This window comes from Lepisosteus platostomus, chromosome 12 (genome assembly GCF_059453375.1).
Source record: "Lepisosteus platostomus isolate fLepPlt1 chromosome 12, fLepPlt1.hap1, whole genome shotgun sequence".
Classification (NCBI taxonomy): Eukaryota; Metazoa; Chordata; class Actinopteri; order Semionotiformes; family Lepisosteidae; genus Lepisosteus; species Lepisosteus platostomus.
In genome coordinates, this window is record NC_142622.1 from 36,027,414 (window position 1) to 36,055,156 (window position 27,743).

Genomic DNA, 27,743 nt, shown 5'->3' on the forward strand with positions numbered 1-27,743 from the left:
AGGTTCTTCTTCCTAATGGGTATCTGATTGTCTCCTTGTGTTAGAACATAAGATGTCCTTTATTGTGGCAATGGTATAATAGTTCATTACAATGCTATTAATGCAAGCATAGTTTCTGGTCAGCTATGACAAAAGGAGTGTTGTAAGTTGCACCTTGTTAAAAAAGTATGCATATTGAGCATTAAAAGAAACTTATCCCTTACAACTGCACAGATTCTCAAACATATATGGAACATTACAGTTTTCTGTAGCAGGTGCACTGCCATATGAAACAGAAATGATATGGTGAAATTCATTATGCTGATTAAGTTTTGTCATTGACAAGGCTGGTATACAAGGGGTCTGCTATGAGAGTCACTGGGCAGAAGAGTGTGTGGCCACTTTTGAAAGCAATACAAGCTGTGCAAATGTGACTCATGCTTTGCAGCAAGGTGCACACTCTGTCAGGCTCACTGAAGTCTATCTGCTCACTGATGAGGGACAGATATGTGCCTATTTACTGGTCTCTGAAACCAAAATGCCACACATTATCCCTGCTCATCTCACAAATGTTAACTGTTGAGAAGGACATTCATGGCATACAGTGGTGTGAAAAAGTGTTTGCCTCCTTCCTGATTTCTTATTTTTTTGCATGTTTGTCACTGAAATGTTTCAGATCATCAAACAAATTGAAATATTAGACAAAGATAACACAAGTAAACACAAAATGCAGTTTTTAAATGAAGGTTTTTATTATTAAGGGAAAAGAAAATCCAAACCTACATGGCCCTGTGTGAAAAAGTGATTGCCCCCTCTGTTAAAACATAAATCAACTGTGGTTTATCACATCTTTGGAAAGCTGAGTTCAATTTCTCTAGCCACACCCAGGCCTGATTACTGCCACACCTGTTCTCAATCAAGAAATCACTTAAATAGGACCTGCCTGACAAAGTGAAGCAGACCAAAAGATCCTCAAAAGCTAGACATCATGCTGCGATCCAAAGAAATTCAGGAACAAATGAGAAACAGAGTAATTGAGATTTATCAGTCTGGAAAAGGTTATAAAGCCATTTCTAAAGCTTTGGAACTCCAGCGAACCACAGTGAGAGCCATTATCCACAAATGGCGAAAACATGGAACAGTGGTGAACCTTCCCAGGAGTGGCCGGCCGACCAAAATTACTCCAAAAGCGCAGTGATGACTCATCCAAGAGGTCACAAAAAACCCCACAACAACATCCAAAGAACTGCAGGCTTCACTTGCCTCAGTTAAGGTCAGTGTTTATGACTCCACCATAAGAAAGAGACTGGGCAAAAATGGCCTGCATGGCAGAGTTCCAAGACGAAAACCACTGCTGAGCAAAAAGAACATAAAGGCTCGTCTCAGTTTTGCCAGAAAACATCTTGATGATCCCCAAGACTTTTGGGAAAATACTCTGTGGACTGACGAGACAAAAGTTGAACTTTTTGGAAGGTGTGTGTCCCATTACATCTGGCGTAAAAGTAACACAGCATTTCAGAAAAGGAACATCATACCAACAGTAAAATATGGTAGTGGTAGTGTGATGGTCTGGGGCTGTTTTGCTGCTTCAGGACCTGGAAGACTTGCTGTGGTAAATAGAACCATGAATTCTGCTGTCTACCAAAAAATCCTGAAGGAGAATGTCCGGCCATCTGTTCGTGACCTCAAGCTGAAGCGCACTTGAGTTCTGCAGCAGGACAATGATCCAAAACACACCAGCAAATCCACCTCTGAATGGCTTAAGAAAAACAAAATGAAGACTTTGGAGTGGCCTAGTCAAAGTCCTGACCTGAATCCGATTGAGATGTTGTGGCATGACCTTAAAAAAGCGGTTAAGGCTCAAAAACCCTCCAATGTGGCTGAATTACAACAATTCTGCAAAGATGAGTGGGCCAAAATTCCTCCACAGCGCTGTAAAAGACTCATTGCCAGTTATCGCAAACGCTTGATTGCAGTTGTTGCTGCTAAGGGTGGCCCAACCAGTTATTAGGTTTAGGGGGCAATCACTTTTTCACACAGGGCCATGTAGGTTTGGATTTTTTTTCCCTTAATAATAAAAACCTTCATTTAAAAACTGCATTTTGTGTTTACTTGTGTTATCTTTGTGTAATATTTCAATTTGTTTGATGATCTGAAACATTTCAGTGTGACAAACATGCAAAAAAATAAGAAATCAGGAAGGGGGCAAACACTTTTTCACACCACTGTGTTTGTAACGCAGTGAGCAGCTTGAGGTCATGCGTTGTCCTGCTGGAATGTGGTTGCGTCCGGATTAGCGGTCAATAGGTAAAGCACTCGACAATATGAGAAGTAGAGTCTTTAACTAGACGCTTCTGTCCAGACCGCCATGCTTGGCTCTTCCCATTGACTGATCTTTGCACACAATGAGTGAATCTTTCTGCATGTCTTTGCCAGACTCCCTAACGCCTGTCAGGCTGGTCTTTGCAAAACCTTGATTTATTACTAAGGAGAACTTGGCTCCACTGCTAGCAAGCCCATCTGAGGTGTTGCTCCATCATAAAACATCTTCTTTCTTTGTTTTCAACAGGCCTGACATTCATCAGGTTAAATCTCCTTATCTAAATCCAATAACTCCCTCACGAATAATGTGATTTAGTGTTTGTGCAAGTCACTCAAGTGTATCACTGTCAATCACGAATCCTAAGTAAAATGATGTCAAAAACCTTTAATCTATTTAATTTTTGTTACACAATATATGGCCTGCATCGAATATTAACTTTCTTTGGATTCTTAGTAGGATGAGAACATATCTATACAGTAGTTTATATTCCAGTAACCTTTGCAGATGTGGTTGTCTATTTGGGGCTTTTTGAACATTTGAAATTTAATTTCAATATATAGAGACAGTTTGATGTGATTTTTGTAGTTAGCCTTTGGTACAGTAAGTTTCGATCTCTATTTTTGGTGCATTTTAATCATCTCTTGATGGAACATAGTAGGCAGCACAAGTGCAATTCAGGTTAAAATATGTTAAAAGGATCTGAGACAGAACGTCACATTTCTGTTTTTGAGGTATACTATAAAGAAATCAATCCTTTTGTTTCCAATTAATAGATTGGAAATGAAACGTACACAGCATGCTAGAAGGAATAGCAATTTTATTCACGTTATTTGTTGGTGTGATATAGTCCATCTTTAACAGGAGAAAGCAGTTTCTTCTAAAAAGGATAATTAGCTTTTGACTTGACTAAGATTGTTTGTGATATTCTCCATCTTTGAAATAATTGGATTAATGATCGATATGCCTGAATTAACTGCACTTTGTGCCAATGAGTGAAACTGCATTCTTTCTCTCTGTAGGAGCTCAGGAAGTTCTCATTGATCCAGGTATAGTACCATCAACTTGCTGCTTTAGTTGCCTGTCTTTGCTTGTTTCTTGATGTGCGTTTAGTGATGTGCTCCTTACAATCTAGTCTGTCTTCCTAGTTACTAACTGTATGAGTAAAGCTTGTTTTAGCCCATGAGTATAGTGCATATTAATCTCCGGTTTCCGATTCTGTACTTCTGTGAGTCTTGCATGTTACGTTCAACTTTTGTTACATTTTTTGTAACCTGATAATGTGTAGACTTCTAGCGTATATATTCTTCTCTTTCCAGGAATTTTGTTATGCTTTTTTTTATTTTGTACATTCTACTCTCCTAATAACTTTGTACACAAGCCCCAGAAACTTTATTTCTGAATCTGTAGAAAATATTTTTTCAGATTTATGCCAGATGTACAAAATATACCTGATTCATATAAAACCTTTTTTTTTTAAAGTTTATTACCCAAACAGTACAGCAACCATTTGTTTCCAGTATGACTTGTGATTATTACACAAAGAGAACTGAGGATGGCAGTGTTGTAAATGAAATAAGGGGACAGTACAGCATGACTAAATGGATGACTTCAAGAGCTGCTGTGTCTGAAAAAGGTATCTCATGACTGCAAGTATATTTGCACGAAGCAGTTTGATAATGAGTAAACTAAAGATGTAACTTGGCACTCATCATGGGAAAGCACACAGTATGCCAGAGTATATCATTTTCCTCCATGGAGTAAGTTTTAAAACAGTGCTGTCAGTGATCGTAACTGGCCTGAGCTAATGACTGCTGCAGCCCTGCTTTGGATTCTGTATTTATAGTTATATGGGGGCAATCGGTATACCCGCATTGTTATACTGTGGAGTGTTTGGAAATCTGTGGTTCTTTTATATCTTCTGTTAAGCCCCATTGTTTTGTTCTGCTATCTCAACTTAAGCGTTTGTGCTTAACTGTGGTAGAATACAGTACATTGCATGACAGGGCAATGCAGTCTGAATTATTGTTTACTCAGGCTTAGTTTGTTCTGCAGCTGTCCCTAAACCGATTCAATCTTTTAATTTGCTGTTTTTTACGTAGTTCTAAAATGAAGTAGGTGTGTTTTTTTTTTTAAATACGAGGAAGCAGGAGAAAAGAATCTTAGCTTGCACTGAATAAGCAAATGAGGAAATTGGGGAAATATTTTGTTCACGTATTCCAAGTTTCCTTCTGCTGAGGGTGGGTTTTCATGGTAGGTGAGTTCATTTGTTCTGTTAGTTTATCAGTTTGTGAGTGATATACTACCGGGCAATACCTAGATTTGGAAATTAATACAAAGCTTTTGCTCTATTAAACCTTTATTTAAGAAAAGGATATTGAATCCCCTGTGAATTGATTTTATCTCTGTAGTGTTTTTTGAATGAAACTGGCGTTATGGGCTCAATAGCAAAGAAAAGGTGGGAAAGGAACTTTAAGAATTTAAGGTAATTTAAGAATAGATGATCTGTTATTGGATATATGATCTGTTACTAAGATTGGGAACCTTTTTTATAACACTTTAAGGTTTAGAAGCCCAACCAACGGTAAATAAAGTTGTTCATGTATTATAGCACACAACAACAAAAAAGTTTAGCTTGGTTGACAGGGATCGTTCTTCAACTTTCTAGGTAATGGATAGTGCATCTCGCTCTATGATAGCTCTCCTGTCAGCTCGTTATAGATTGTAATCATTCATTGAGACATATTGATACAGTTTGAAGTACTACTTTTTTGATCCTGTTAAAATTCTGAGGAAGAAATCAATAGGTATTTAAGGGCAGTCCCATTATTAAAACAGCCAGTGAATCCCAAAAGCTTGGCTAAGCTTTTTTTTTGTTTGGTGCCAAGGCTGGATTATTACCTTTGGAAAATCAATACTTTAGTATGTTAATCGTGAATGCACATGTTTTGGGATGGAAGCAGTGGTTATTGGATTTGTAGGATTCAGAATGATCTGAAAATGTATTATGTTTTCCGACGTCGCAGATAAGTTTTACAAAATGTTTCAATTATTTTAAAATTATTTCACTATTGCATTTATATTTTTAATCAAATACTTGTGCAAAGCTTTCAGGTATATACGTTTCCCAGAGGATCCTCATTTATCAAGTCCACAATAATTCATTAAGAATTGTATGTGGCTATTTTTGTTGTTTATTTTGTTACCATCTCTCTGAAGTAGCAGAATCTTTGATGTTCTTTCTCAAGATTTGATACTTTGATTCATACAGTTTTTTTAAGTATTCTGATCAGTCCATATCAGCAAAAGAAAGATAAAAAATGCTGGTTCCTTCTTCTTCTTGGCTTTCTTTTTGAGATTAATCAGACAGAGCAGGTTTTATTTATTGCAGGATTTTTTTTATCGTGTTTTACATATGCAAAGGACCAAACTGTTATTCGCTGAAAAGTCTACTTGAAAAATAAGAGTTTGATGTTTTTCTTTAAATGCTTTTGCAACAAATGCTAAATGTTTACTGTAAGTGATATTTTTTCTCCTGTTGGGTAAGATGAAAGGCATGAATGCACGCATGTTTGCAATTTTTATTTCTATTTAAGACCTCTTTCTGTCCAGGTGATTCCTTGCATGACAGTAAATGTCCTTGTGTGAACATGGCTACATATGTAAAATATTTATTTTACATTTGCAGTAACACATGACATTTGAAACCTTTGTGGTGATTTAAGTGTTGAATTGTTTCACACATTTGTTGACTGCTTGTAGTCTTGCCTAATTGTATTGTGTGCATGCAATCTTCAAGATGCATGTCTAAGGCCTTTTCTGTCAAAATGATCTTACATGGGCTCTTCCCATGTAAGTGGTTTGTGATTTATTCCTTTTTTTTCCCTAAATTCTAAATCCTGAAAAGAGGATGGCAGGGGGAACTCGGCGTGGTTTTCTACAGGAGTCTGCGGGGATTAATTTCATTCTCGCTTTGTGCAAGTCCAGGTGCCCTGACCACCAATGGCATCAGTGCCGACACCAGCAGTGAGATTGGACGAGCCAAGAACTGCCTGAGCCCAGAAGACATCATCGACAAATACAAGGAGGCCATCTCTTACTATGGCAAGGTACTGAGCCTTTATACACCTTGGTATAAATGGGGAAAAATGAAAGGATCACACTGCGGGTCCTTCAGTGTAGGAACCAGTGCAAGATTGTTTTTATGCAACTTAAGAAAGGGATAAATTACTTAAGGCTTGGTAGCGTACTTGAAAAGCACACTGTAATCGTGCATATATTATTTGCACTATTACAAGAATATTATACTACATCTATGAAAAGCTTTGGTTCGATTGGGTGACTAAGAATGAAACGAATATTTTTCTTTGGGGAGTGAACCAGTGTTACTTCTGGATTCAGGTCGTTGTTGAAGGTTAAAATGCATTTCATAACCCCTACTTTCCCTTCATTATATTCTGCTCCTGTTCATTGCCTTAAGAGCCTTCAAAGGGATGTTTATCCATTTTTATTAAAATAGCAAGCATTTAATAGCTTTGTAATCAGAATTGATCTCCCATGGGTTTCTGTGTACAACTCTGAAGTTGACTTAGACAAATGGTGCAAGATAAGACTTTTATTTTATTTATCTACAGTAAATGTGCACTGTTATATTAGGTACATAAATAAAACCATTATTAATGATAGGAGATAACTGGGGACTCGGAGTCTGAGGTGGAAGGTGTTGTCTTTAAAATTGGGGTGCAGAGATGATAAGATCAGCTTTTCCCCTTCCCAGTTTTTTTCTAAGAACAGGCTACAGGTAATGTCTGAACATTTAGTCACAGTGTTTTTTTTCTTTGTGCTATAAATAAACATTCCAAAAAATAGTCACTTTATAAACTTGTCTACTTTGTAAGGATAAAAAAGAAGAAATTAGAGACACAGCCCTGCCCTTCTATGCCGGATTAGAAACAGCTTTAAGAGCCTAAGCATTGCTCAGAGCTGTGCTCCGATAATAGTCCACAGGTGTTGGAGATGATTGGTGCTCATAGCTCAGCAGAGGGCTCTCTTTCCTTTAGGTCATAAACTCACAGACAGGGCAGACTTACATTTCCAGCAGTTTGAGCCACTTCAGACTTTATTTAGCAGTACTGTACTTTGAGCATTTTACTTTTCACTTGTCTGTGCTGATTTATTCACTACTAGGAGACCAGAACAGTCTTGTCTTCCTACAAGTTTCTAAAGCTAATAAATACTCAAAAAAAGGATCCGTGCCGTGTTTCCCTGATTTATTTGGGCCTTCATTTAGGATCAAAAGAAGAGTCCTCAAAAGGCAGAAAAAAGGTTTGTGCCCTTTTTTCTGGTCAATCATGAAAAAGTGGTGTAGATATGCATGTTGTTGTTTATAACAGTGCACGGTTGCACTCCGGCAGATTGCTATGCCTCGTATATGATTGATATAGTTAAAAGCTGAAATGAAATGTTGAACAATGAGAAGACATCTACTTAAGTCTCTCGCCATGATGGAAAAAACTGTAGAACATTAATTGCCTTCTTTACATGCAGCTCTCATGCTGCCTCTTTCACCTCTAACTAGTTCATGCCATATCAAATTACACCCCCGATACAAGGGCCAATTTAGATAGTGATTGGATTTAATTAGGAATACAATTTTTTGTGTTTCAGGCCTTGTCTGGCAATGCTATTGATTGTGATAAGTTGATTAAGCATTTCGGTTGGATCTAAACAGACTAATATGGATCTTGATCTCTTCAGAAGCTCAGTTTTCCTCTTACCTCTGTTCGAAGCGAGTTTAATTTTACAGTCTTTATTGTAAAATCGGCACAAGTATTGGGATCTGAAATTAAGGCCAAAGCTTTTTTGCATTTACAGGGCTGCCCTGTTCTAATGTGGTTGTTGGGATTCATAACTGGGAGACTGTTTTCCATTATAACATAATCTGTGCTTTTGAATTATTTACACCGCCCACAATCCCAGTTATTACCGTCGATGTAGATGTTAGAAGATAAGCAAGGCTGGGCCTGGCAGTCCAGGGATGGGAGACCTCTGAGGAGAACCAGGTGGCTGCTGTATGTGGTGGTGTTGGACCAGTAGGTGGTGTTGTAGGAGTTGCACTCCTCTGGCTGAGACGTTAAACTGGCACTTGGACTGCGTGTTCGTTAAAGATCTCATGGCACTACTCATAAGGCAGGAGTTATCCGTAGTGTCCTCATTCCACTGGCCTACCTTAGTTTCCTACTTAAATCAATTGTCATTTCAATTGACTATATGATCTGCTGTATAGTGAGGCAGCTGGCCCATAATAGATGACTAGCATCACTTCTATCTGTGATCTTTTTAGTTTTAATAACATCTGTGAGCAACAGTATTTTGTATAACTCAGTGCTACTGTGTAGGTTGTTTTCTTGTAAGAAAACAACAGCAAGATAAAACCCGTGTTGGAGGGTTTTCTTGACTTTTTTGAGTATCTTTGACAGGTTAGACACTCCTTTCTGATGTTTTTGCTGTGCGCAAATGCCTAGTTCAAGCCTACATAGTCATGCTAATTGCTTTCTCAGTCTGACTAGAGGATGAGGAGCTTCTGTATTTAAAATGAAAACTCTCTCTTTAGCGTTCTGGTCACAGTAGGGGCATCTAGTTCTCATCATTTCTGAAGTTCTTAATTTGCAAGTCTTCGTTAATTTGCGATTGCTGCAGCGCTATTAGTCTTAAAAGGTGAAGAACATTTTAAATTGCCATGCCCTTGCGTTTAAGTTAACTGTTAAGGTTAATATTAGCAAGTTTAATATACCTCGGATTAAAATGTTGTGTTTTACCACAGTAGTCTGTGCAGTGCAAAAAAAATAAATGCATTAATAAGCTTGCTCCTTTTCAACTAAAACTCATGACATTTGTACCAGTTGGAAGATTCAAGCCGTAAGCTGCTGTAAATACATCCAAAAACTTTTAATTATGACTCATTTTTCATCTGCAAGAAAAGAACAGTGCCTCCTAACTTTCCCTCATAAACCCAGTTAATGGCATCCCTCTGCTGAGAGCATCACAGCCAGCCTGTCCTTGCTTGAGAAATGGATTGATCTGTTGAGTGCTTGTTAAATATCAATACCCCTGTTCGCAGTAAGACGTAGACTCCCTATTGGTGTTCCTGCAGAAACCAAAGAAAATGGACTAGTTCATCATCTTCACTTCGGCACTTTTTTTCCTACCTCTAGGAGTCCTCTTTAAAGCCTCCTGCCTGAAGAGTCCTTCTTTGTTCCATCTTAACAGTATAGATTTTGCAAAATATATACACCTTTATTTGTAATCAGCCATGGGAGTTTAATCTTTTCTTCAATCTCATCAGCAAGTGTTTCATTTTAAAAGTTTCTGACTATCTCCAATATTTGAGCCCAGTTATATTGAGGGATAGGGCCTTAGCCAGCCACCATATCGCCCTGCAACTCACAACTCATTGATTTTAATCCCCCCTTTTCCTTGATACAAATACAATTAAAAGCGTCATTACAAAACATAATGAAAGCATAATGAAAGGGAAAATGGGGAACAATGTAAAAAAAAAAAAAGGCAAAGTTAAAATTGCCCATTCGCTACTCAATGTTCCCTGCGATATGTGTGTCTCGGGTGAAAGCCTATAGCCATACCATGCCAGCAGCCATGCCACCCTGCAATTCACAACCGGCAACCCACTGAAGCTCAGCAGGTGTGAGCCTGGTCAGTACCTGGATGGGAGACCTCCTGGGAAAGCTAAGGTTGTTGCTGGAAGAGGTGTTAGTGGGGCCAGCAGGGGGTGCTCACCCTGTGGTCCGTGTGGGTCTTAAAGTCCTTCAGATGAGACGTAAAACCAAGGTCCTGACTCTCTGTGGTCATTAAAAATCCCAGGGCGTTTCTCGTAAAGAGTAGGGGTCTAACCCTGGTGTCCTGGCCGAATTTACCATTTGTCCTTACCAATCCTAATAATCCCCATCTATGAATTGGCTTCATTATTCTGTTCTCCTCCCCACTGATAGCTGGTGTGTGGGGAGTGTACTGGCGCACTATAGCTGCCGTCGCATCATCCAGGTGGGGGCTGCACATTGGTGGTGGTGGAGGGGAGTCCCCATTACCTCTAAAGCGCTTTGAGTGGAGTGTTCAGAAGTGTAAGCAATTATTACTATTATAAATACTAAAACAGGTCCGCAATGAGGAGCAGTAGTTAACTTTCTGTACTCCTGACCGGTGTCGTGGGTTCAGTTCACAGCTGGTGACTGGGCTGTACCCCTGTGCAATGTAGTTTGCAATATTTCTCTAGCAAAACCAGCTGTATAAATGGATACTAAGATCTGTATGTAAAAATAGGTTTAGCTGTGTAGATCACTTGGGATAAACATTCAATTAATAATAATAATTAGTTGGCAAAAGCTTGCAATGACTCATTGTAATCGTGCTTTTAATCTTTGCAGTCATGTTTTCCTCTTTAATTCACATTATTACTTTTGTTCTGTCCTTGCAGCCTGCTATCAGGCTTTCTCTATTTAAAAGATGAAAGACTAGGATTTTAGAAGTAACAAAATCAAATTCGCTAATTAGTAATGATGAAAAGTTGCTGCATCTATTCATGTTTTTTCCCTTTAATAAATTTAGCTTTGATGCCTACACATTTGACAAATGTGAAGCATACATCATTAGTTTTTTAATCCTTTGAGAAATGTGTTATTGCTTCTAACAGAAGAATTTAAGAGGTTAAAAACAAGAGCAAGACATTTGTAGTTTTTGGATAATTGTGCCATGAAACTTTTTAAACTCCATTTCAGAGGATCCCAGGACACCAGTTTGAAATTCTTTGAATGTAGCTGGAGCATCCACATTTTGTATTGTGCACAAAACCATAATATACTCTATAGTACTCTATTTGTGTTGGAAAAATTAAGGGATTCACATAGTGTTGGAGTAATATATGTCTGTGTCTTATGCCTCCACACCAACCAAGTCCCACTGTTTGCTTTGTATGTGTTTCTAGAAGTAGAAATATTTTAGAAAATGCAGTCAGCAAAGCTTTACTACATGAATTGTTACAACCAAATTTGTGGTTTTTCCAGTAATAAAATTAGGGAAGAAGGCTTGTCCTCCTACATCTGTTCAGTAGCTGAGTTTCACAGTAAGAGGATAACTGCTCCTTAAGGATGCAGATCCAAGCTGAATGTGAACAGCATGCTGCATTTACAAACCAACTAAATAAACGCAAGAGACTGCTCATGATTTTTCCAATTAGGCAGTGGTATATGTTTTCAGTACTGAAATATGCTGAGACGTATCTGCCATATTCCTAAATAATTGCCGATCCCCAGGGGAACATAAGAAATGAAAACACTCTATTTATGTGCGATACAGAATTTCCTGTAATTACAAATAACAATTGTTTTCTGATTGGTATCCTAAAGCCACAATCCTTCAGCCCTTGAGATAAACTTGTCCCCAGTTGGCAGCAATTAAGTGAAATAGCTTGTGTATTTTATCCACTGTTGTTCGATAACAAGCCCTTCAACTGAGAGCACAGACATTGCCATAACAACAGATTTTTTAACACTTGTGAAATTCGCACCAAGCACTAAAATGTTTGCTTCTTGTACGGCCTCATTTGGATGTGGGTGAAAATGATCATCTTTGGCGATTTCTACAGCAAGCAATTGAAGTTCCTGAAACGTATCAAGCTCCTGCACTTGACAGTTTCTTTTTTCTTTCGCTGGGTGTTTTCTGGGAAGTAGTTAAGTTTGTGGAGTTCTGAGCAACAGTATTCGCTATGACTTGATTCTCTCTGAGGAAAAGTAAAGAACCACTTCAGCAGTGCTGTTGATAGCCTCATCTTCTTGACTTAGGACCTGTGCATCTTTTCATCCATGTCTGATGTCAACTTTACAGTCTGACCTCAGGAATGCTAGTAAATTGTAATGAATGTCCACCGTCAAATTTGAGTTTCCTTTTATTGCCCAAAAAAATACTGTATTCACAAGAAATTCCTGTGTCTTGGTAAAAATGTCGGTGTTTTTTTATCTTCCTGATTCCACTTTTTTAGTGTAATCAATAAGTTATTTACTTTGGTCATATCATAATTAGCAAATGGTTTGTATTACATTTAATTTTGTACCTTTTGCAAAATAATTTAAAGGTTTGAATAGAGACTATAATGCTCTGCAAAATACTTAACATTGCCATCACAGGCCTGATTAATCCTGCTTGCATAATTTATTTTTTGTGATCGTTTTGCTGGTGGTTCTTTGAGTTGAGTTTTTTTTTTTGCTGCAAAGTTACACTTTTAAAAACTGTCTTCGGTTACTCAGCTTCTTAAAAACCTTTATTTATTTTTTTGCTGAACACAGTAACAAATTGCTATTGCCGTTGTGCACTCAAGAGTGCTGAATTTGCCTAAGGCTGTGCACTTTCTTTTATAGTATAAGAATGCCGGTGTGATTGAACTGGAGGCGTGTGTGAAGGCAGTCAGAGTCCTGGCGATCCAGAAGAGAGCCATGGAGGCATCAGAATTTCTTCAGAATGCAGTCTACATCAACCTCGGCCAGGTAATCTTCTCTCACTAGATGCAGAGAGTCAGTATATCCTGTGATTGTCACTTAAATCACACTCTCTGAGCTGTTTCCAAAAACGATGGAAAAAATGCAGTTTCCACGAGAATCATTAAAACGATACCGAATTCCGAAAGCAGGGAAGACCCTAACTGACTTATTTTCCAATGCTTTAAGTTTTGTATATTTCTTTATGCGTGTGCTTTGGGACTTTTGATGGAGACCTGCGTGGTTTGTTGATCAGAGGAGGTCTCTGGGCTTCTGTGTGTTAATTCAGAAAAGGTGCTGAAACAGTGCCAGTCGGTGTGGTGTCAAGAGTTTGTGCTGGGTTATTTTTGGATTTCTGTGTAGGAGTGTTCCTCAGTGGAAACACGCTTTGCTCTAGACTCCCCTCTGCTCCTGTGTTTCACTGGCACCTAACCTGCAGCTTCTTAAAGCATCCATTTGCCTTCCCCATAGTTTCTGATCTGAAGTTCAATTTTGCTGGGCTCCCCCTGTTGAGAGACTGATTAAAAATAGCCCCTGGTAAATTTGTTGCTGGGAAAAGGGAACAGGACTCTTGATTCTGATCAGTTTCCTAATCTAATTAAGTTAATGCATTTGTGGTTTCAGTTTCAGAATATCTCTGAAATATTTTAAGTGGACTGTATTTATATTTCAAGTATGCTTTTAACTAGTTGCACAGTATTGAAAATTGTGATTAACTTAGTGAACTGTTCATATAATATTTAGCTCGTATAATGCATATTCATAGGTAGTTTACTTTTCTAGGAGCAATAGCTGTTACTATACACAACACAATGGGACAACTGGTTTTCTGCTAGAGAATACTGTTACAAATATATTAATATATTATTATATAATATTATAATATACAAATGGTAGACCTTGTATTCAAAGATTCAATGCAGATGTTGAAAAGTCTGTCAACCCAGATCAATTAAAAAAATTAGAAGTCGTTTCATTCAACTATCTCTGTTGTTCCAAGGCAGTGATGGAGGATGTTCAGCCCAAAACAAGTGTGCCTTTAAGACAGTTAAATTATGTTCTGTGCTTTGATGACTAATTGAAATCTGAAGTAGAAAAAAAAGAAGAGGTTTGGAATCAAGCTGAAAAAATATTTCTTAACTTAATGTTAAAGGCTAAACAATATTTGTCACACAGCAAGGACAATCCCATGAAAGAATGAGTATTGCAACACATGATTCTACTTAACAGCAAGTAATAACACACAGTATACTTTGAATATAATTGAGGAAATAAGTGTAATTTAGTAAAAATTGTTACTTGTACATTACATGTAACTGCCTTTTTTCCCCACTGTACACTATTACCATACTATATACTGTATAGGCTAATTCTGTTTAATTTTGACTGTACAAATTTTCTGATTTCAGTATCTTTCATCTCTTCATTTGAAGCAAAACTTGTTGACACGTTACATATGCCTCATTTTAATTACCACACTGTTGTAATATTGAATAAAATTGGTGAATTGCCGTATCGATCTACACATTTATGCATGTTGTACTAATTAAATGAGTGGCATACGGTTGGTTTAATGATTGGTTTAATAAATGGCTTTACTTGATTCTGTATGACCATGTGTGTGCTGGAGAGGTAAATACTGGTTAAAGTCAAGAACGATTCCATGCTATAACAATAACAGAACATTCAATTCCTGGTCTTCATTTAGTTCACGCCAGGTTTAGCTCTTTTGTGTTTTAGCCAGAAATGTGAACTGAATTTTTTGCAAGATGTTGGTTGTAAAGGCAGAAGGGTGGCACACTGGTTTGTAACGCTGAGGCCCTGGGTTCAGTTCTGGCATTGGCATGGGTGTCCTCTGGGTGCTCCCGTTTCCTCATGCAGTTGAAAGTCATGCCGGTAGGTTAATTGGCTTCTGGGAAAATTAGCCCTGGTGTGAGTGGGGTTCTGTATGTGCCCTGCGATGGACTGATGGGCTGACGTCCCATCCAGAGTGTATCCTGCCTTGCGCCCATTGCTTGCCAGGATAGGCTCCATGAGGACCCATGAGGACCAAACCTTTTCTTCAAAGGTTTTCAGACAACGAAATGCGTAAGTGCATGCCGTCAAAGGTGGCACCTAGGTTTTGAGATGAAACGGCAAAATCTTTAATATAACCAGGTCTCATATTCAAAAACTAAACATGAAGTTAAAACGGGATGTAAACTAGGTGAAGGTTATGTTGTGGCTTTCCGAGTGGCTCAAACAATGAAGGTGCTCGCTCAGAATGCAGGCATCTGTTTTGAGCATGAGACATGTCATTATGCCAGCAGTGACCTGGTCTTCCTTAATAGGCAGAGTTGCTGTCAGTGCAGGGTGGATGTAAGTAGGCCAGGATCTGTCATTTGGTGAAGCAGTGACGCTTGCAATGATGCCAGTGAGAGATTACATCTCCGCTAAGGAACTTCGGAGCTTGCTTACATCATAAAAGAAAGATTGATTCTGGTAGGTTAGGGTTAGTAAGTCTGGTAAGTCTGCATTACTTTAATGAGCCTTTCCGTTGTGCTGCATGCTTTATGTACTTTTTTTCCCCCCAAGAAAAGGACTTGGATATAGATATATTTGTGGATCCAGTCTCATTTCGGTAAAATATTTTTCAGAAATATAATTTAAAATTATTGCAGTAAAAGAGGAGGGTAGGTTCTACTTCCACAAATATTGTCAGGTGAAATGCATGTAAACTGATATGACAGAAACATTTAATACAGCCATTTTAAAAGGTATTTTTTGTATTCAAGATTTAGCTTCTCAGTTAAGATTCTATCTTTGACTTGAGATGGATAGGATTGCCACCATTCTAACATTTCCAGCTGTTCCAGCTAAGAAAGTGCCTGAGATTTTGGCTGTTGATTAATCGTTGATGCTTTCTGTGGCTATAGTGGTCTACAGTAATCACTGAGACTGGAATGGATCATAGTCTAATTTCGCCTCAAGGACTAAGTAAGTAGAAAAGTGTAAGAAAATCTAGGAGATTTACATTTCATAGTGATTTTAGGACTAACATTGAAGCAATCTTACAGCATGACCTTAAGATCTTGGGTTTGAAGTTTCTCTTGGTGTCCTCCATGAACATATTGCACATGCACGCTTTAGAAGATCTACGGGAGTTAAAATGATTGTTGGCCTAATTTATCCATCTTCTACATGGAGATTATTAGTCTAATTTGCCAGTTATCCTTCCATAAAAATGCAAATGTTAGCATTTTTACATTGGAAAGGAAATGAGTGGGATAGGAACTTGTGTAATGAATTTTGAATTCCAAACCTGGAGGTTTCTATATAAAGAGCACACTTTTAGAAAGATGTAGCAACACATCAGATAGCTTGACAGCCAAGAAAAACCTGTCAGTATGCATAGAATGAGAACTGTAATTTTAATGAGGAAAATGTGGATGAAGAGAAAGCAGTATAAAAGTACCGTTAAACCCAAATTTGTGGAATAAATCACCCCTAGAACAGAAATGTGTCAGGTCAGCTCCTCAATGATCAATGATAACTGTACTTTGCAGATTTTGTAGATTAAGGTAGAATGATAACTTGTATTTAGTTAGCATCTGTAAACAACATGGGGAAAAATGTTTTCATTATGAATAGACCTAAACGTTTAGTCTTTAGCAAATGGCAAAGACTGGTGCTTCAGTTATTCAGAAACTACAATATCATTATGGCCAAATTTAGTCACTGGACTTCTTCAGAAAGAACAGTGACACATGAGCCAAAGACCACAGTGGAACTTACAGGGAAGTGCATTTACAGTGGCTATCAAAAGTATTCGCCCCCCCTTGGGCTTTTACAGAATCACAATGTATTTATTTGGGATTTTTTGCCATTGATCGACACAAAACAATGTCAAAGTGAAAACAAAATTCTACAGATTCCCCTTAATTAATTATAAATATAAAACACAAAAGTGATTACATACCTGTAAGTTTTCCCCCCCTTTACTAAGACACACCTAAATAGGCTCTAGTGCAACCAATGTCTTTAGTAGTCCCATAATTATTTGAATGGAATCCCCCTATGTGCAATTAGGGTGTATCAAAGTATAGGTTTAGGGTACATATACCTATCGCTGGGAAGTCAATGATTTGATTTGTAACCCTTCCAGCAAAAATTACATCATGAAGACAAAGAAAGTTTCAGAGTAAATTTGGTTATATACTGCTGGTGAAAACTTTTGCAATTCATTATTTTCCCATTGTGTGTTTATAATTAATTAAGGAGGATCTGCAGAATTTTGTTTTCACTTTATAGCGTTTTCTGTTAATCAGTGGCAGAAAATTAATTCCCCCATGGGGGTGAATAAAGTATTTTGAATTGAACTGAAAACTCCCAGTTTAATGCATTATGATTCCATATTGTAACACATGAAAATATAAAATACAAAGTCCAAGGAGGGTGAAGACCTTTGATAGCCACTGTAAAACTGAGATCATAAGGGGCTGTGAGATCTGGAACACGTTACCCAGGGATGAGATGCGATCCTTGGATCAATTAAGTAGTAAACAACAAAAAAAGCTAGATGACCCAAATGGCCGCCTCATTTGTAAATGCCCTTTAAAATGGAAAGTAATTTTAAAAACTCAGGGGATTTAACAATTTACACTAAAATGAAATGTTAAGTGGTTTCAGGGTAATCATAAACTCGGTGTCCAATTGCAACCGTTCAGAACATGTTTTAATAATAGTGCAAATTTAATTAGGAGGAAACCGCTCTTTTGGGAGAACATTTGTTTGTGTTAATACCGAAGCAGGCAGCATAACCGCTGCTTGACATTTCAGGCTTTGCTTTGTTACTGTGTGTATGAGTTCCTCGTTGAGACTGGGTGCTTACAAAACCCAGACAGTGGAATCTGTGTTTGCAGGGAGAACAATCCCACAAGTACACATACTCATTTGTAAAAAACTTGTATTTTCATATGTACATCATAAACGCATGTTCAGTATCCCCAGTATCTGTAGTTGTACTGACACAGCTTGCTGTTCGTACAACCTGTGAATCCTTTGTCTTCATTTTAACCTCTACTACTAGTTATTCTGTCCTTGTTCTTCACTTTATAAAAGCAAAATAACTAATATCTCCTCACCCCATTCACTCGACTCAAACAGTCTCTTCCCTTTTAATATGCATGTATAGTTGGATATCTTTTGTGTGTATACACGTCACTAGTGGGGCTCTGGTTTAGTCATTTTATCTCATTTCTCTAATCCAAGTCTAAATAATGCAGTAGAAAAAAGATGGTTGGGTCCATTCATGCAGATTTTGTATGACTCCCCTGACTAGGTTGGTACCTCATATATATATATATCAAAGTATCAAAGTTTAAAATGTGAACAGTCAGGACTCTTGGTTTCTCAGAACCTTTAGTGGTAGAACATTATTGGTAAACTTAATGCTACTGCAGCTGTATAAGAAGATTTGGCTGGCTTTTAGGGTATATGTACGAGTTGCGGTAAGGTGTCAATAGTATATAAAAGGTATTTGTCACCACCCCTTACCATCCAGAGATCGGTGGAACGCCCAACCCTGAAGACTGTGGATCATCAGTTTATCACCAATGCTGACAAAGACTCTGGTTATTGGTTGGCGTAGTTGATTATTGCCTACTGGGAAAATGACGTTTCAACTGATTCATAATTAATAGTCAGATAAATTGACTGCTGAATTCAATATATTCTGTAATTGCAGTCCTATGGCAGCCAGATTTATTAACAATGTGATCGCAAATATTAGGAGTGCTTGAGCACACACGGCTCAAACCGACATGGGACCTAAGGATGGCAACTGGAAACCTTGGTGTTACTTTGCACCCTGTCCTTTCATTTGATGTTCATCTATCCATTTTTCTAACTTCTCCTTCTAATTCAGGGTCATGGGGGAGCCAGAGCCTTTCTTGGCAAGCAACGGGCACTAGGTGGTGTACACCCTAGATGGCCTGTCGCTGGGCACTCACAAATACAGACACGCACACACTCACAATGCCAATTTTCCCAGAAGCTAGTATGTCTTTGGGTTGTGGGAGGAGACCAGAGCACCCGGAGGAGACCAGGTCGATCATGGGGTGAACATACCGCGAGGCAGAAATGCTAACCCCTGCACGACTGGATCCATTTGATGTTCATATCAGACTGAAATATCGATACATGTCTGGATTTATCCAAAATGAGACTACTTTAATGTTATGCAACAAGTCGAGGTTTATTCCAGGCTGAAAAGAGAAGAAAAAGAAACACAACGTTTCGGCTGTGGAACTTTCTTTGGGTGTGTTTCTTTCTTCTCTTTTCGGCCTGGGATAAACCTTGACTTGTTGCTTTGCAGGCTACAAATGCTGACGCAGCTCCCTACTTGAACTATTTTGATGTTTTGGCTTACTGGGGTATCTTCTAAGGTAGCTTTTGTATTTCTAGAATTCTTCTGTTTTTAGTTTTGCTGTTTTGTAACGTGTACCATTATACACAGCATTTAGATAAAACTGTATTCGTATTGCTGTAAAAAAAAAACATGTATGAATTCAAATACCGAGATAATGGTCTTCTTTTCACTTTAGCTGTCTGAAGAGGAGAAGATTCAGCGTTACAGTATTTTGTCCGAGCTGTACGGCTTAATTGGTTTCCATCGCAAGTCTGCATTTTTCAAGCGTGTGGCTGCTATGCAGTGTGTGGCCCCCACCATCCCTGAGCCAGGCTGGAAGGCCTGCTATAAACTGCTTCTGGAGACTCTGCCTGGATACAGCCTGTCTTTGGATCCGCAGGACTTCAGTAAAGGTAAACCTCTTCTTTTGATATTGGAGCTTCTGCTTTGAAAGTCCGCAAGTGTATCAGGTATGTGGGTATGACCTGTGTTCCTGTGAACACTTGTGGTTTGTGAGATTTCTTCACCAGCTGGTCTTGTTTCTGAGCCCTCCAACACACACACACCTCTCATTTTGAGATCCCAAATTTCCATTTGCCTCCGTCTGCTCAAGTGAGTCTTACATTTTGTAGACAATTGCTGGAAATGTGGAGGGGTTAGTCAAAGAGCATCGTGGTGGAGAAATGAGTCATTTCTTATAACGACGGAGAAGACAATAACTATTCCTTCTGGATGGTTGCCAGTACATATTCTGGAAAAACTAAAACCAGGACCACATCAAATCTTTTACCTAATCAGATCCTTTAAAAAACCTTTGTTGAGGTCTTTAGTGGAGCACTCTTGCAAACAGAAAGAAGCTATCAGTTACGGGGTTCATAGTTTGAGAGTGATGATTGGGTTAAACTGCTTACTTGATGTTGTCCAGACAGAAGAATATTTAAAGTTGCCCTTTTATAATGGAGAGCTCATTGTCTGAATAAACCTGCTGTTGTGTTAAATGATGAAATGATCTATTTCATCATTTATGTTGGAATCTTTGTATTCTTCTGACACATGGTCATAATCAGACAAGTCATTGGATGTCATATTGAAAATTATCATAAAAGGGCTATTGCAAGAGAGAGTCACATGTTTTTGTTTTAAACCAACCAGACAAACAGCTGTTCCAAGTGATACGTTTAAGATAAAGTGGATGCATCATTTTGTAATTTCACATAAGTCTGAATAATTTTGCAAGGCACTGTATATGCACAGGCAGAAACAATATATTGTTACTGTATATAGCTTCTTATACTATAACACAAATTGCAAAATGAAATATTATGACCATATTCGCAGTCTTGTAAACGATTACCACTGGGGTGTGAGCTTTTTATCGGTTTTCCTGCTTGCATATAATTAATATAATATAGCTTAAAATGTAGTTCTGCTTCTAGTTCTTGAATTCATTTGGCTAAGCAAAAAAATAAAAAGAAACAACTCTTTTGCTTCTACGCATTTGACTTTGAAACTTTTTTTGTAGGATTTCAGAATCCATTTTGGCTTGATCATCTAGGGCTATCGGTCTGTCTCCACTTTTGTTTTTCTTCATAGACCTTTGGATGGGAAATAATATTTTTTGTTGCAGGAGCTGTTAGGTAGTTTTACAAAAAGTTCAGCCTTAATACATTTCCATTATGGAGTTTCTGTATAGAATGTTTGCTTCTTCATAACGTGATTTGATCTATAAACAATGCGTAATGCTGTTTTTTCTGTCCATTCATCCATTTACTAACTACTTCTTCCAGTGATGCCAGTCCATTGCAGGGCACACACAGACAGACAGACTTACAGACACACGCCAGGGCCAATTTTCCCATAAGCCAATTAACCTGCCGGTATGTCCTTTGACTGTGGAAATAAACAGAAGCACCTGGAGGAAACCTGGAGTTATTCTATCAGTAAAATGTGGTGTATATATGAAAAATAAAATCTTTGCCTTGGGCCTGGTCACTGACTTTTAGAAAATTCTTCAAATGAATATCGAATAGCGATTTTCCCTCAGGTATTCAAGTCATTTTATCATTTTCGTGACCTCTGCACAAACACAGTAAAACAAGACCTTGAGGGATCTGACAGATGTATATATTTAAAAATGCATGAGGAACAACTTTTCTGACTTGATTTTGATGGATTGATTAATTTTCTTTTACACCAGTGTGGAAGAGGACTATTTGCTTCATAAAGATTTTCAAGAGCGAAACTGTACTGTAAGGACACCAAGGTATCGGATACGCATTTAATGCTCGAATAGGCAGTTCAGACAAAGAAACTGTCATATAAAGTATCTGCACAAAAATATTCAAAAGAAAGTACAGTAAACTTAAAAAAAACATGGCTAAATCTTGTATTAAATACATCCTTTGTCTTTGTAGTCTGTGTAGTTTAAGGTCTGAAATATCTGCTTTCTACATGCGGAATTTGCGAGTCTTTTGTAGATTGAGATGAGTCTGCACATTATACAAGTCTGTAAGTCGTGCATTTCGTTGTTTCATAGCTGTGGGCCTCCATCTGCTGTCTCAATCCCTTGTCTGACCTTGTGGCCTACAAATCATGTGACTGACCTTAAGTGCAAATCTGCAGAACAGCTCTGGGGATGATGTGTGTGGGGGGGGGGCAGGTGTTATTTGCCTATCCCCGTTTTGCTTCAGTGCGCTAAAATGAGAGCTGATTAAAATAACAAAGCTGTAAATTGACACCTGGTGATGACAATGCCCCTGAGGAAAACCTGCAGTTAGAGCAGAGAAATACAGACAGGGCCATGTTTTATTATTCCCTTGTGGGTACGGTACTTGCTTTGCTCTGTCAACATGCACACATGCGCAGACGGTTTATTCCCAATTAAATAATTCAGTGCAGAGAAACCCAAAGTAAGCAATTAAATGCCACTCAACAGTGAATAGAGCACTATCCTGACTTGTTTCATTTTATCATTTACAAATCTGTCGGATGCATTTGAAAGTCAGTATTTGTGCTGAGTTGGGTTCCAAATAACCTGGTTGTACTGTAATCTTTTCATTAAATTTTCTTCTTTTGCTTTTTTCGTTATGCATTTTTTCTTACATACAGTTCATGACTGCTAAAGAAGCAGTGTAATTTCTTCACAGGGATTAAAACAACTTTTTCCTGATTTGTTTTTCAGCTGCATGACACTGCATGACATGATATCCTGCATGTACAAGATCATAATGCAATCAAGGTGCTAATTAGATGGAAGTATAATGTGACAAGATAGCCCTCCCTCAGACCTGCCAAGCATGATTTAAAGATGCATAAAGTGCTCTCCTTCATATTCAGTTCTTCAAATTAACATTTTAAATCTCGCATTTGGTCAGTTATATTCCACACAATGACTTCCCACAATGAATTTAATCATAAAAGAAGTGAAACGGAGCAATTCCGTGATTTAGGCTTGATCGAGTCACAACAGAATACAATGTTTGCCTACCATATTGACAGAAATGACTTAAAATTGATGTTGCTTTAAATATTTAGCTGACATGATGAAAAACAAAATTTAAAGATAATAGATTCACAGTTTACATATCAGTTGTACAAGATGCCCACAGTAAGAAGTTTAAGGTGTTTGGAATGGAGTGGCATGGTTAAGTCAAGACACCTTTCGGTAGGTAAAACACAGATTTCTGAAATGCCTAGCCCAGAGAATAATACAGGTGCTACATTATAGGAGCATTTGGTCTAATTATTTATTGAATTGAGGAAGGTATATTCTGGCATTGAGTACTGGATATTGAATGTGGTTCAATAGAGAGATCATGAGGAAGTGAGTGGCACACAGGTTTTATTGTTTTGCAAATTCTTATAAGCACTTTCAAATGACCAGAAATGGAAAGTGCAACTGTTCTGTTGCTGGTCAGGCTTTTTTTTACAGGTTAACGTGATTTGGGGTTTTGCAGTTTTAGGGGTTATAATTGTAGCCATGTCATGAACCTTTTTTGAGTTTTTCCTATAGAAGTTCAGTGGCAGCCAATATTCAAAGACACAGTCCTAGCTGGTTTAATAGACTTGTAAATATTATTGCTTGCTGTATGTTTGTGTTGGTGGGTCAAACTAAAAAAAAAAAATTAATAAAGTTTCACAGAACAAAACAGTTGTAATTGCAGTTGTGAACCCATCGCAACTTTCTTTACTGACTTAAGAAGTGCCTCCTTTCAGCAGACTGTGGTGCCTTTGTCAGGGCCTTTTGAGGATTTTTAATATTTGTAACAAGTCCCTTCGCAGTCTTCACTTTTCAAGACTAAATAAGTTTGATTCCTTCAGTCTGCCAGTCTGAATATTTGTATATTTGTATTTAATTTAATATCCCTTGGTATAAATTTTATACTTTTGAGTATGAGAACATTTTGTTTGACTTATTTCTATTTAATTATTTTAAAAATGTTTTGGAAATAAGTAGAATGTATAAGAAAGTTGTGGCACTTTTGTGAAGGGGCTATCATTTGCAGTAGACATAATAATTTACTGGAAAAGAAGTAACTTATCAAAAATGCTTGATATGATATACACATCAATATAAAACAGAAACGACATGGATTTAGTTCCAAATCCTTCTGGTTATTTTAGGCCATGATTAAAGCAGTTTAAGCAGAGTCAATAAGAACTGATGGAGTTCTGTTTAAAATTCAATTGAACTTTGATTATCCTATTTTTATGTATAATCCTCAGTGCATGTCTTCAAGGAAGTTTGTAATTTATTGGTCAAAGAGTTAGAAGAATTAAGAATAATGGCAGTGTCCAAAACAGCAGGGAAGGAATTAAATTATTGAATGTGAAGAAGCAGCAGCAACATCGACATTTCTGTTTTCTGCAAACAATGTGCGCATCCACTTGTGACCAGGATTAATTATTCTGTAAACCCATTTGTATTAGCCCTGGGAGTATACGCGCCCATCAAAATGTTTCTCTCTCCTAACCCATGATATTCTAGGCAGTGAGGCATTGTATTTGTCGTGTTGCTGAAGATATAACTTTGAAAAAGCCACCTATTTAATCATTGTTAGTGGTACTAAAATGGAGATTTGCAGTCATAACCTGAAAAGTGAGACCAGTTCTCAAAACTGACAAAATAACAGGAGGTCATTTTTTTTTTTCTTGGAAGACTTTTGTCGCAAAGAGGGAAGTCGGACAATACCGGAACAATCACTTTGCGTTCGGCTTTTGTGACATTTCCGTCTCGCGTTCGGCCTTTCAAGTTCCTTGAAGTTAAAAAAAAAGTCTTTGCATCGAGCAAGTAACTGTTTTTTGTACACCGTCCCTATAATTAGAATTTAATTAGAAGGTTGCTATGCTCTGTCAAAAGAGTCGGGTCTGTGACTTGGGCCACATTTATTTTTCCCAGTTCATTCACGGATTTTACTTCCTCCTGACAAGTGTGAGGATGAGTTTGTCCCACTGTTTGATACAGCCGGGAGATTCTCGGCTCCAGCTGCAGCACTTCGTCAGTGTGTGCCTGATGCCTGACATGCAGACGTGCAGTTCGTGTTTGAAAGATACAGTACATTTAAGGTGATAAGCTTTAATTAAACCAGGTGTTGCAAAGGGAATAACAGGATGCAGGGAAAATGGAAAAGGTTACTAAAAATTCAGATGTACAAGAAGGAAAATAATCATAGCTAGGTTCCCGCGCAACTTGCTGTTCTTCTACGCAGATGTGACCAATTTTGGAATTTGTTTCTTTAGCATGTGTTAAACAAATATATATGACAACGAAATAAAAAAATACCTTTGAATAACCAAGAAAATCTGAAGACTTGGTACTGCCAAGCAGTATGTCTGTTAACTACGAGCAAGCTTTATTTTACCTTTTATTCATCTTCAGTTTATCTGTTTATTTCCACAGCTTTCTAAGCAAGCACAAAATGATGATGTATTTTGAAAGCATTTCAGACTTCAAAAGATTTTTTTTTTGTTTAGGCTTGTGCCATTTCCTTTTTTTTCCCTTATATTAATGCGAGCAGGCAGTGCCTCATTTATTTACTTATAAAGCAACACAGGCAAGGGAGCCCAGCTGTGATGTGTCATCCCGAAACTGCAAAGTTCCTGGCAGCACCAGGAGAAACATAGTAGAACAAAAAAGCATCGCAGAGATACGGCCAGATAACAAACAGCCACATTTTAATTTAATAAGAAGCCACTCTTAAAATAGCGTAGGCCAGGTGTTCGGTTTTGCCAGAGAAAGGGGAGTTCAAAGTGATAAATGAATTTCACTCATCTGTGATGTAGCCTCTTATTAAGAAGACTTTGTAATAATTTGTTACAGTTGGGTTAAAATAGTAGTGCCAAGTTTTGAAATGAAAAAAAATACCACATTTCTTCCCCGATATTGACTAATGCAGTGTAATATTGTACACAGCTGTGCATATAAATATTTTTTTGCAAAACAAGAATAAATAAATTGTTTGTTTTTTTTACAAAGAGAACTGACAGCATTTTTTGAACTCCTAAAGGATATTTCCTTTGAGATAATCTGTATTGTTAAATAGCATCGCTATTATACAGGCTTTTTGGGCAGAAAAGATAAGGGGGGGACGGACTTAAAATGTTTTCAACAGTTTTCTTTTAAATGTAATAGATACTGGCTGAAATGATCTTGTGGCATCATAATTTAAGCAGATATTTAAGATGTTCCTTGCACACCTGAAAATGATTCACCTTTCTAAGCTCTAGAAAAAATAAATCGCAAACCTAAAATAAGAGTATTGTTAATCCCTGCACTAAGCACCATCTGAAGTAAATGGAGCTTTGGTGCCCCTTTATCCTTTATTTTGGCAAGATTACAATGTTGATTTTTACAAAAGCTACATTCTATCATTTTATTTTGGATGCAGTATTTGAGAGAACCTTTTATGACTCCCAAGTGAATGTACAGCGGAGGTATTTGAACTGTGGGATTTAAATAAATGCCAAGATCAGTATCCTGTACTCTTTACAAGGGACTAATACTCTGCCTTTTGTTAGCCAGCCAGAAGGTGTTGAGCCTTTGATTTAGGCAATGTGTGACAGTGTGATAGCTCTGTAGCAGGACCAATATCATTATCTTGGCGGTGTGCTAATTGGATTTCCAGACACCTTCAATCATACCTTGAAATAACACCAATGAAGACATTCACACGGAGAGCTGGAGCCTACAGCTTGTCCACTGGGTTTCTTTCACCCGATAAAGGCATGTTCAATGTATAATAATAAGAATCTGCCTCAGTTTTTGTCTTTAGGGCACTTCGTGTTCTCTCGGGCTTTAAAGTGATCAGCATCAGTTTTTAGGGCTAGAAAACGTGCTGTCTCACATGTAAGGGAGTAGGGCGAGTTGTGGCACACTCCACACAAAATTGCGAACTTGCTGTATGCGTTTAGCCTAGAAAAAAACAGATTTCTTTAAAAGTGCATCTTCATGCTTAATTTGTGAGCTTTGTGTTGTGTGCTGGTAATGAAAGGCATTTAAATTTGTCAGCCTTATAAACACATGTGGAAAGAGTGTGGAGACTGTAGCCTCATGTATATATCCACAGGAGGAAAGCAAAATTTGCTTGATGCGACAGCAGCCATAGTGCACCAGTTCTTTCACTACACATCAACTATCAGTGGGGAGGAGAGCAGAGTGATGATGCCAGTTTATAAATGGGGATTATTAGGAGGCCATGATTGGTAAAGGCCATGAGGAAATTTGGTCAGGAGGCCGAGGTAACACCCCTATTCTTTTCAAGAAATGCCCTGGGATTTTTAATAACCACACCGAGTCAGGACCTCGGTTTTACATCTCATCCGAAGGATGGCGCCTTTTAACAGTATAGTGTCCTCGTCACTATACTGGAGCATTAGGACCCACACAGACTGCAGGGTGAGCGCCCCCTGCTGGCCCCACTAACACCTCTCTCATCTAGGTACTGACTAGGCTCTCACCTGCTTAGATTCAGTAGGTTGTCAGTTGAGATGCAGGGTGATATGGCTCCTGGCTTTAAAAGCTTAAAAGTTTTTAATGATAATACAAGCAGTTACCTATTTCAGACTTATTGTTTTGAGTTGGGGAGTTTTAACGGCTTCTTAGCTTGCTGTGTCATTCTTCTAACAGACTTCAACTTTTAATATTTTCTTCTTGTAACTTCCATTTCTTTTATAGATTGCTTTGCAATAACAGTCATGGCATAAGCTCTGTGAAATCATATTATGGAGATGCTCATTTTCCTGGTTCCCTAATAGCTTCAAAAGGACTAAATAACTTTAACTGAATATGTAATGTGTAATGAAATTTGCCTCCTTCACAGTGTGCTTGACTTAGTGAGTTATGTGTGTATGGATTGCTTTTTAATAAAAAATAAAGCCTTATTGATACAATAAGTGGAACATCAATAGCACATTGACTTTTTAAAATAGTGATATATGTTTTTGCAAACAGGAGACTACCCTATAATTATAATATGATGTGCTTGGTAATATACTTTAAAACTGTGCAAAGCCC

The 27,743-nt window shown here is 37.9% G+C and overlaps 1 protein-coding gene across 3 annotated transcripts in view; it reads left to right on the forward strand.

Annotated features, from left to right (window-relative positions):
• The window catches only part of trappc9 (trafficking protein particle complex subunit 9), a 619,314-nt gene that overhangs the window by 14,815 nt on the left and 576,756 nt on the right, over positions 1 to 27,743 (forward strand). For 2 of the 3 annotated variants that reach the window (XM_088601825.1, XM_088601826.1), the window contains exons 5-8: positions 3,322 to 3,348; positions 6,287 to 6,408; positions 12,727 to 12,852; positions 19,428 to 19,644. In XM_088601825.1, coding sequence (XP_088457951.1) covers positions 3,322 to 3,348; positions 6,287 to 6,408; positions 12,727 to 12,852; positions 19,428 to 19,644 — 492 coding nt within the window. The remainder of the gene's footprint in view (positions 1 to 3,321; positions 3,349 to 6,286; positions 6,409 to 12,726; positions 12,853 to 19,427; positions 19,645 to 27,743) is intronic. The other variant, XM_088601827.1, reaches the window with a different exon arrangement.